Below are 11,436 nucleotides of genomic sequence, written 5' to 3'. Positions count from 1 at the left end.
CTCTCACATCTCTTTTTAGCCTCACGTGCTTCCTTAAATCAGGATATTCTCATTGTTAACAGTATATGGGAATTAGAAATGTTCTGAAGACATGATCAAAACAAAATTATTCATAAGAGTCAAAAAGGTATTCAAAGAATATAGGTATCCCTATCGTTTGATGATTGGAAGCTGACAAAGCAAAAGGAAATGAGTTAGTAGAAATAAAAGTAAAGTAGCAAAGTAGGACTAGACAAATGATTTAAAAGACAATTAAAAGTTTGTAAACCAACCTAATAAAATGTAACAATCGGTCCTATATTATCTCCGTGTCAGATTGCCAGATATAGTAAACAAAAATACGAGATGTCCAATAAAATTTAAATTTTGGAGAAACAATTTTTTTTTTAGTTTGAGTATGTCTCAACACATATTTGACTATATTTGGTATTTGGTGCATATCTATGTAAAAAACAAAAGGTATTTATTGTTTATCAGGAATTTATATTTACTGAATGCCCTTATTTTCTCTGGCAATCCTATTGTTACCACACGGGGTGAGGTGAAATCCGGCATCACCCCGGCAGCATGGAGGGAATTGTATTTTTCTCCTCGCTGATTCACTAAAGACTTACAGATCAGCGAGATTTAGAAAAAGTAAGGTTTATTGAAAGTACATTTTTAGAAGGAGATGGGCCATGCCAAGGAAGGCTGCAGCCCCATGGAATTCGGGAGGTGAAAAGATAAAAAAAGCATACTCCAAGGGAAGAGTGAGTTTCAACAAGAGCTGTAACCCCACAAAAGTGGGAAGGTCTGTTTATATTTGGGTCATGATGGGTGTTAGCAAGGGCATGTGAGATTGTTTTGATTGACATTTGGCTGTTACATAACCCTTTGCCTACTTATCATGTGCTTACCCAGAATTCGGTCTGTTTTAATTAGATTTGTGACCTTCCGGACATATGTATGATATTATAATGATTGTATAATGAGGCTGAGGTTACTGGCAGGTTAGGGTAGTACTTTCTGTGTATGTGTTTGTGGCTGGTTTAAGCCAGAAGCTTTTATGGCCTTTGTACCTTAGGATATAGAAGTAATTTATAACTATTAAATGGCTGTTTTAAGGAGGTTTCTATGGTTACAGAGCTGGGCCTTCCCTCATGTCACTCATGACTATCTATCTAACACTATCTTCACACTGTTTCAAACTTGGGAACAGCACATAGTTAACGTTTTATCTGTGATGAAGCAAGAATATGATCTTAAGGGTATTCACAGCCTTTGCTTTTCTCTTGTCATCTAAAACCAATTCTAGTTTTGCCATTTCAGTTATTCCCTTCTCCTAACCACTGCACAGGGTTCTGTTTGGTTGCTAGGTTGCCAAGTTCTGTGGCCATTGTGATGTAGAGCAAAAAGAACTCTGAAAAGGTATAAAAGGCGGTGGTAAAGGGCAGAAGAAAAGGAGGAGAGCAGGCTGGGCCTAGTGAATCACATTTGTTGTTGTACTCCGAGAATGGAGATGTAAGGTAAATTGAAAGTATATGAGGAATTTTAATAAGTACCCCTTAGCCTGTGTATCTTTTTTACAGCATTTAAAAATTATTTTAAAATTAACTTCAGTTGCCTAATTTATGAGTCTTTGATAGAGATGTTACACTGGGACTTGATGCTTTGGGTCAGGCCTTCAATATGTTTACATATAATTTTGTGAATATGTCTCAAATGTAACTTAAATGGAGAAAAGTACCTTGTTTTATTTGGCACTAAAGGTTTTCAGTGACAAAAACATTTCAAAGTAACAACAAGTTTTGGGGAAGGGGAGAATTTAAGGTTCTACAAATGAAGGAGTTAAGGCATAGTTAGGGGTTTCCTGACACATAACTTAATGGGGCTCAGAGGCGTGTGTTAATTGAGGAACTTTTCATTCAACATAATGTGATAGGGTAGCTTAAAAAGTTTGTCAGAAAGGAAGGATGAGACATTCAATTCATGTAAAGAAGTTTTGACTGAGCTGATAAATCATGTGATGCAATTTGGTATAAAATTCTTTAACTGTTGGTAGAAGGAAAAATGTATCCTTCCCGAGCGTATGAGCACGGGAGGACACAGTTTTTGACTAGAATACAAACAAACTTGCCCCAATTAGGAGGATAAACAAATCTGATTTAGAAAGGTTCAGAATAATCAGGTTCATTTCACATTCCATATATGCGTATTTAAACTTTCAACAGGCCTTGTATATAAAAATCTGAATCAGAAAAGAAAAATCTGAAGGCACTAACTCTGGTATTTAGTTATAGTTTTTGCTTTATATTACTTTTTACAAAACTAGCCTTTATAAATATTTAACTGTAATATCGCACTTCCTCAAGGACCCAATGATCAATCAAAGAATGTGTCTTATTTTAAGACTTTTAAGCATTATAGTTTTATGAGCTATCAGGTGCATTTACATTTATCTTAGTCGAACTGTAACAGTTTTGTTTTTTTGTCTAATAAGTTGTGAAATATTGCATATATATTATACATATACTGTATTACAGCAACACTTAAAAATATATATATATATATATATGGTTGTATTATTAGAAAAAGATAAAGTAAGAAAGAAGACATATAACTCTTGGCTATTTCCAAACATAAATCTGGGCATTAAAAGATACATATTACATTGTTGAATAGAATACCCAGTGTGCTCCTTGTGCAATCTCAATAAGGACTTTTTTTTTAAGTGAATAGTAAAGGCCCTAAGTACACATATTTTTGATATGTCTTCCTTGCAGAAGACAGCAAGCCTTTGAATATAAATTAAATTCTGTTGACAAACACATTTTTAATATTTTCTAATAGCATTAATATCTGTGATAAGTATGAGTATATACACTAAATATATTTTATGTAAAATGCCAGGGCAGAATGTAGAAGAGAACAATGAATCTCATAGCGACCCTGGGATGTGAAAGTAGAAAACTCTACCAAAGGGAAAAGCAAAATAGGTACTTCACTTGGAAAGAGAAGGTATAGAAACTGACTAGTCTGCACCTTTTTTAACAAAAATTAACTGATTTGCTTTCAGGGTGCATCTGACAAGACCTAGATGACCACCAGGAACTTCAGTTCCCGCCAAATTATTGGATCTTAGCCTTACTAGAAGCAACCTGCCATACTATCCTCAAACTTAGTGAGTCCAATTGGGTTATTATAGACACCCTCTAGAATATAGGCTTTGTTCTTTGTCTTACTTTTATTACAACTCTGCTGATGCTGAAATATCTTGGTAGTACAGTTTCTCTAATCAACAATCTCAAACAGATTAAACTTAGTTAAGCTCTGTGAGGGACCTTGAAATTTGGGGACTGTACAAAGTCACTGAAGAAGAGAGTTAAAAAAAAAAGTAGACTAGAAGAGCAAGAATATGTTTTGAATAATGCTTACATTTAAATGTTAAGAAGAGTAAAAGGAAAAAGTAAAAAAGACAAACTAAAATAAGGATAAAAGAAGGAGAAGGAGAACAAACTATTATGGGGTAACAGAAGTCAAGGAATAATGCACTTAAAAGTAGAGGATAATTCCATGACCTTAGTAAAACAGGACTAGGGAGTGGAACTCATTATAATCACTGCCTTTGGTAAAACAATAAATAAGTAAACAAATAAAGTTTATTTGTGGTAAAAATAGTCACACTTGAATTAATATAAAATTTTGAAAACATGCTTAAAGCTTAAATTGTAAGTTAAGTATGAGTATGAAATAACAAAAAGAACAGAAAAAGCATATGCAGTAAATAGAGGTAAGAATGTTAGAGGAGGGTCTCTGAAGACTGCAGTATGAGATAAAAACCTATGTCACTTTAGGAAAAAGGAAAGAAGAGAAAGGTAAATGGAGAGTTTGGAATCAGGAAAATCAGTTACTACCAGCAGTAAAACAAGCATAATATGATTATCAGCTTGATTAGTGCTGAGGCAATGAGAATGAAAACAAAATGATAATTTGAAATACATTTTAATAAAATGATTCAGAATTTGGACTTCACTATTCAGCTTCCTACTCTTATCTGCTCTGCCTTTCCACCCCATATAATTCATAAATTGTTGCTCTTTGCAGAGATACTGCTCAGAAAGAACAGATAAAAGAATAAACAAAGAAAAAATTCCAAGGAAAGAATAGCTTGCTCTTACAAATTTGACCCTTTAATTTTCACATAGGTTTTACACACACACACACACACACACACACACACACACACACACACGCACACACAGAGAAATACATGCACAAACACATATATATTCATAAAATCCCACATTTTACTTTAGTCTCATTTTAAAATCCTAGATCAATAATTTGGATTTTTATTATTAAATGAAAGTCCTTTTTAATTCACCATCCAAAAGGAAATAATTTGACTTCTTATTGGGAATTATATGTACTCAAGTGCATAGAGTACATTCCTATATTAGCCAGATGAAAGGTTATGTTATTCCAAATTTACATATAAGTTCCAGACTAGATAATGAGAACGCCTATTAAATAGGAGTTACATTTGCCCTCAGTTTGGATTTTTTTTCCTTATTTTATTTTATGGGTCTGTGACTGATATCAAAGGTATGAGAAATGTATATATATTTAAGGTGTGAAAAACTCAGGAATAACACATCCACATGCTGTTTGCTAGTTCAAAAAAACTGACTTTTAATGAATTCAGGCATTCTTCAATTTAATAGATCTTTTTTTTTTCTCGTAAATAGATCCCAGAATGACTTCCCCTACTAAAGAAGGAAGTGATTCAACTGACTTTGTTCTCGAAAATTCAGAAAATGAGGCTCCAAATGACTGTAGTGCAGGTGTAGGGCCTTCATTTGCTGAATCTAATATGATCTCTCAGGCAGAAAGCGACCCAAGGAACAGGGAGCTAGACATACCAATCTCCCAGGAGCACGCTGTTTCTCAACCAGCAGAAAACAATGAGCTTGAAGTAGAGATGGACCAAAATGATCCTCAAGAAGATGTAAAAGAAGAAGAGTCTCATCTCATTCAAATTCCCATTCCTAGAAAGTGGATCTTTCTTATGTCAGGATTAGGGAGAATTACCCATATGAATACGCCGCTAATAAGCCTTGATAGAAAGAATTCCTTAATTAAAAGAGTAAAATTCTACTCAGGAAATATGAAGAAGAAAACAAGCAATTCGTGTTATACCACCATAAATTACAAAATTCCTTTCCAACTCTCAATTTCATGGAGAATCCCATTCATTAACCATCGTGAGATTAGAAGAATGACTCTTCGTCTGCTGTGTGGAAGATATTTCTCTCAAGTTGCGGGTCGTCACAATATCATGTGGGTAAAGCAAAAATATATTGCGTTTATTGAAAATCCCAATGTCCTCCCCCCTGTGGAAAGGGCCATAATATTTAGAAGACCTCTGAGGGTGTACTACTACCGTTCCCTCATTGAGAGAATGGCTTCAAAAAAAATGTCCAAACCAACGGATACTGAAGGGAAGGAGGAATTCCATATTTTTGTGAGGCCTGTGTTCTATGTTCCACAGGTAAAATTTGAAAGCACATTTAATAGAAAAGCTTTCGAAGATCATTTGCGATCACACCATAACATGAGTGTGGTGATCATAAATACTGATGATGGCTGGAAATACCTTTGTCCCATCTGCGGGATTTGTTTCAACAATTTGGTTGAATTTAGACAGCATTCTTGCAATTCTCCTGAAAATTAACTTAAATCGAGGAGAATTTATTTTAATATCTAACTTCTAAAATTTATAATTTGGCTACCAAATTGAGATAAAATTGTACGAGCGCAAATTTTAGTACTATTAGATGAAGTTGCAGAGAGGAACACAAAATAATTGAATATATCAGAAAGAAACACCTTTAAGGAGCGAAGAAAATTCATAAGGATACATCTGTTTATATTGTATTATTACAGAGTGTCGAAATATCAGATCCTCGGTCTGTATTGAGTTAACAATGGAACTAAGGAAATGTTTGCACTTTCTTAAAATTCATTTCTGAAGGTAGAAATATTGTTAATACTATCAGATTTCAAGCTTACAGAATCCTGACAATGATAGCAAACATATATTAGAGGGCTAGACAAAGTCCTACCAGGCGTTTCTAGAGACTCTACTAAATATAATATCTGAAATGTTCTCCATATATTCAATAAACATTTTAAAGACTTTAAAAGTTTCATTGTATTCTTACAACTAGATTAAAAGAAATTCCGTGTATAGAAAAAAAAAGGTTAAAGTATTATAAATATGCTATGTTGAGATAGCAATTTTGGTGATTTAAATTAAAAATTAAACTCAAAATAAAATGATGTGATCGAAGTGAAATAATTTGAGGTAGAAGTGAACGAATATTAAACTGGTAGCATATAACTGTACTATTTTCTTGGATAGAGTGGAGGCTAAAAAAAAAACCTTTTCCTCCCACTTTCTAAATTGTTCTAGCTGGGCTAAAAATCAAGTTAACAGAGACAGATTAACAGGAAAAAATCAAATTTTAGTACATGCATATGGGAAGTTCACGCAGGCATAAAAATTCCCAAACAAGTGAGGCAACGGTGAGTATACATGACATTTTTGGATAAAGGAGAAAAGTGGGGAAATGGGGCCTTATAATTCTGAGGTGAGAATCTGTAATTTACAGGTAGTTGAGGAAGAGCAGAACATGCATGGCAAGCAAATCTTGCTAGGTAACTCAGAAATGATGGGACGCAGTTGAGAGTTAGCTAACAGGCCGCTCACTAAAAAGCCCTTCTATTTGCTATACTTAATTCAAATTAGGCTAAGACTAACATCCTAAGATTTCCTTCCCAAGGAAGGTTTTTCTGTCTGAATCTCTTGGGCAGAGAACAGGGGTGGGTGGGGGAGGGTGGTGGAACCAAAGGTTCTTTCTGAGTCATTTGTTTCTTAATAAAAAGCTTAAAATCAATATCTCAAAAGGTAGCTTTAGGGTGGCAAAACTTTAGTATCCTTAAATAGTTTCTTTACCATTACCTACAATTACCCAAATTTTCCTGCCCCCCCATATATATGTGCATAAATGCTCACACATATTTAAGGACTTTTCTATCTTGCTACTTTGCTACTTGGAGCTCAAGCTTCTGTACCTGTTCTTTCTGTTGATCTGCATAATCATAAAGATTAAAGATAAACTTCTACGTCAACTCATATTAATTGGTCGGGCATTATGTGTGAAGCACTATGCATTTTTATTGTAAAATTAAATGCATAGGTACAGTTTCCGGGAAACTGAATCACTTTCCCAGGTCACACATTCAGTAGGTATATAACAAGGTAATATAACTGGAATTTACTTCCATAGGAGGTTTGTTATATGTTATGTCTTAGTTAATAAGTATGCATGACATGTGTAAAATGGCATCTAGAATTTATTGAATCCATAGATATACTGTATTACATAAATTCTAAACTCTCACGAAGCAGAGGATACTTAGATTATATCTAAGAAAGATCAAATTTTTTCACCTGGAAGTAAATTTGCTACTCCCAGATATAATTATTTAGTGTCAGAAATGAATCAGTGAACAATTAAACTGATTAAGACAATTGAAGCAACTAAATCAAGTATTTCTCCATTTTAAAAAATAAATGTCATTTGAATTTTTATCTCAAAGCAAATGAGATATAAAAAGTATGTCTGCAAAAAAAAAGCCATCAGGAAGATATTAATAAAAATAAAATAAAATAATTTGTTGTTAATTTTTCATGAGGCTAAAATAAAAATAGCAATCAAATTTTAAAAGCTGGTTTTATCACTGTCATATTACCATCCGTAGAATCCACATTTTAGCTGGCAAACCTCTACAAAGTAGAAAACATGATTTAAATGTAGAACAAAGTAGTTAAACAAAATATTCACATATGTTCACATTTTTGTCAGAAATACAAAGATATCTACTGAGCTAACATTTTAGAAATGACAAACGAGAATCGGAATTAAGTCAAAATAGTGAAATCAAAAGAATCTAAAAAAAAATTAGATACATCTTTCTCTAGCAACCCACTTGAAAGGGACTCTCAACCTCTATAGAGAGGGAAGGCAAGCTTTTACCTAGAAAAAGATGAATGAGTAATGCAGTTCAATGTTTAAAAAGACTGAGTTTAATATCTTTAAAAATTGACAAACTAACTCGAGATCTCACAGATATACCTATTTTTTCCCTCAAAGATACAAGCATATATTTTATTCCTTTTAATTGTGTTAGTAATTTTCAGAATTCCTTCATAAAACATTATATTTTAAAATATATGTAATTCCTTTACTTCATATATACACAATAACTAGCATCTATAATAATAGATTACGTTAACATCACTAAGACCAGCAAATTATATAGTCAACACAGAGTAGAAGACATTTTTAGAATAAATAAGCATAGAAAACCCTGAAGATGGCAGCCTTTCACCATTTTAATGTTCCAAATTTCGACTAGTTAGATTTTAGACTATATTTTTGTTTTATTTCAAAAATAATATATCTTATAAAAAAAGATTTCTATTTGCTTCATATTATATATCTCTCATTAGTGCGTCAGACGACTTTTTGTAACTTATATTTCAGACCTATTTAGTCAAAAAAAATTCCAGGTTTTTGAAAGAATCAAACCATATCACATGGATGGTAATAATTTTATTCTAATTTATGCAAGACACTTTAAAAGTTAAATGAAAAGCATAAAAGTATTCCAGGGAATCTTCTAAATATCTAATAATATTTGCTTTTATTCGTGCTTTCAATGGGCATATTTATTTAGAGTATAATACCATGTATTTTACATAGAAAAGATCTGAGATGACTCAATCAATAGAAAGAAAGGGGCTAAGATTACAGAGGTCTCCGATCTGATTTTGGATTGGTTTTACATCCGAGTTTGGAGATGAAGGCCACCAAACTATGAATTTATACACTAATAATCCAGCACCACAAGGTCACTTATATTTAATACAGCATTTCAATTTTAAGCAGGCTTTTATTATTCAACTTTATGTATGAACCACTTTATATAGTAAAATAAAATGTAACCATCAGTTATTTGCTCAATTGTCAATTTGAAATACAAATTATTTATTTATTTATTTACTTAGTCATTTATTTACTTTATTATATTGAAATCACCTTACAAAGTTTTAATATAAGATTTGACTATTATGATGCCAACAACTGATCTTATCTAATTTTATAAAACTTTTATTTCTCAAAATAAAAAACTTTGATAACAAGCATTTATTTGTTCCATCGAGGAACCAGCTAAGAAAATAAAGTAGTTATTGAACAATAAAGTAATAATTAGAATTATCTATAGATTTGATAAAGGATCACTGATTCTTCTCATTCTTCCTATATTCTAATTCACTGGGCTGAGGAAAAGGAAGGGGGACGTTAGCCCAACTATGATTTAAACTTGTAAATATTGAACTTTTCAAAGACTTTTCTACAGCTTATGCTAGCTAACGAATGTTTTTTTAGAGAACATTTTCACTGTTTCTATGTCTTGTGAAGAGGCACTGACAGCTTTTGTTCATAAGTTTTCACCTATGTTTGTACAGCAAACAATCTTGGAAGCTGGAGATAGTTTCTCCCTCCAAAACAGAGGTTAAGTTAGATTTCATTTCTAAGCAGGATGATAAACATAATGTCTCCCTCAAAGGCAAAGGTTGAGCAAGTTTGCAAGCAGCTCTTTTTTAAATTGGGATTTTCCTGAACTCGAAGTTCCTCACTTATGACACACAGCTACTGTGTGCACAAGTATCTGCGCCCGTTTGCATCATCCCTGTGTGACTTGGAGGGCAAGGGGAAACAATGCGAATATAAGCTCATGCCACTCACTTTGTCACGGGTGATAAAATACTTTGTGTATGACCCAGGAGGCTCTTGTCTTTTGTCTTTTGTCAGCGGCTATAAAACTGTGGCGGGCTAACTTCATAGCTTTAAAACAGATTAATATCTCAAACTCTTCACAGTTCTTTACATTTTAAAGAATGCTGAGTGAATAAAATCCTTAACAAGGTTTTGTTAATTTTAACTAAGGGACACGGGACACCTTCTATTGATTCAATAGACTCGCAGCATAAAGTCGTTGAGAGTTTAACATAGTTATCTGCAATACAGTACTCTGTATCAATATGGGAGTATGCAGAGCTTAACGAAAGAAACAATGGAAGAAGTCACTTATCTGTTACTACTTCTGAATCTGTGCTTATAGAACATATATATGACTTAACCTTCGAGTGCTTGATAAATTAAATATTAGAAAACTATCTTCACCTGCATATTCCGATGACTATACACATACCTTCTTGGTAGTCAGAATAAGAAAAGCAACAAAACGACGACAAGAAAGCAAAGAAGAGATTTGTATTATTTAACTGAGAAAAACTAGACTACTTATTAATAAAAATAGTGTAGGTAAAATCAGAGGTTCAAGGTCAATGCCAACGTTTCAGAAAATATGTCAATATTTTTGCATTGTATTAGCATCACTAAGACTTGGGTAGCATATCCTTTTAGAGAGTTATTCATATTTTATTATAACCGATATTTATTTTTTAATAAAAATGTTATAATTTAAAATATTATTGCATAAATAAATATAGTGCATGCAATATGTGTAAATGTGGAACTATAGTTGTACTGGCAACATCTTTAATGATTTCTCTTAAAGGTGATTATATTAATATGCAATATGGAGTAACAACAAATATATACACTTAATATATTCTCCATAGATAGTTATGCTGTTGAATAATATCCATACACTCTAGTCTTTATAATGGAGAGTCAGCTGCCCATTGAAATGTAGCATTAATTTTATATGTCCATAAGTATATGTGTATACATATATATATACACGCACACACGCACGCACATATAATTTATATATATATAACATATATTATATATCTATATCTATATCATCTATATCTATATCTGTATCTATATCTATATATATTTACCAAAGGAAAGAGAGAATTAAAAATATAGATTCGTATCTATGGCCATGCTATCCTGAACAAGCCCAATCCCATCTGATCTTGGAAGCTAAGCAGGGTCGGGCCTGGTTAGTACTTCGATGGGAGACCACCTAGGAAGACCAGGTGCTGTAGGTGTGAAAAATAAAAAAAAAATAAGGGATTGTAAACTGAAAAGGTCCTTGCAATCTGTGAGGTCAACCAAGGGTTGCCTTGCCTAAAAACAGATAGATAGATAGATAGATAGATAGATAGATAGATAGATAGATTTGCTTTGTTTTAGTCTCTGTGAAAGCTGATGACATCTAAGAAAGTGTAAATAACATTTCCAACCTAAGTCTAGAAGAGAAAAAAAACAAACGTTAACATGGTTTTTATGTGGATGCTATAGTACATCACTCAGTATGCCATTCAGATAAACCTTTTGAGGACTGAGA

The 11,436-nt window shown here is 32.8% G+C and overlaps 1 protein-coding gene and 1 non-coding gene across 2 annotated transcripts; both read left to right on the top strand.

Annotated features, from left to right (window-relative positions):
- The first annotated feature begins 4,735 nt into the window (after positions 1–4,735).
- LOC118607730 (CPX chromosomal region candidate gene 1 protein homolog) lies at positions 4,736–5,713 on the top strand. Its single transcript, XM_036226545.1, has one exon. It carries the CDS (start codon positions 4,736–4,738, stop codon positions 5,711–5,713), a length of 978 nt encoding a protein of 325 aa, XP_036082438.1.
- A 5,305-nt stretch (positions 5,714–11,018) lies between these two features.
- Positions 11,019–11,137, top strand: LOC118608317. The gene has a single exon (XR_004952987.1). It is a non-coding gene; the product is annotated as a 5S ribosomal RNA (ribosomal RNA).
- Positions 11,138–11,436: the final 299 nt, after the last annotated feature.

This window comes from Rousettus aegyptiacus, unplaced genomic scaffold (genome assembly GCF_014176215.1).
Source record: "Rousettus aegyptiacus isolate mRouAeg1 unplaced genomic scaffold, mRouAeg1.p scaffold_m13_p_9, whole genome shotgun sequence".
Lineage (NCBI taxonomy): Eukaryota > Metazoa > Chordata > Mammalia > Chiroptera > Pteropodidae > Rousettus > Rousettus aegyptiacus.
The sequence above is the reverse complement of the archived record's forward strand: the minus strand, read 5'-3'. Positions and strand labels throughout refer to the sequence as shown.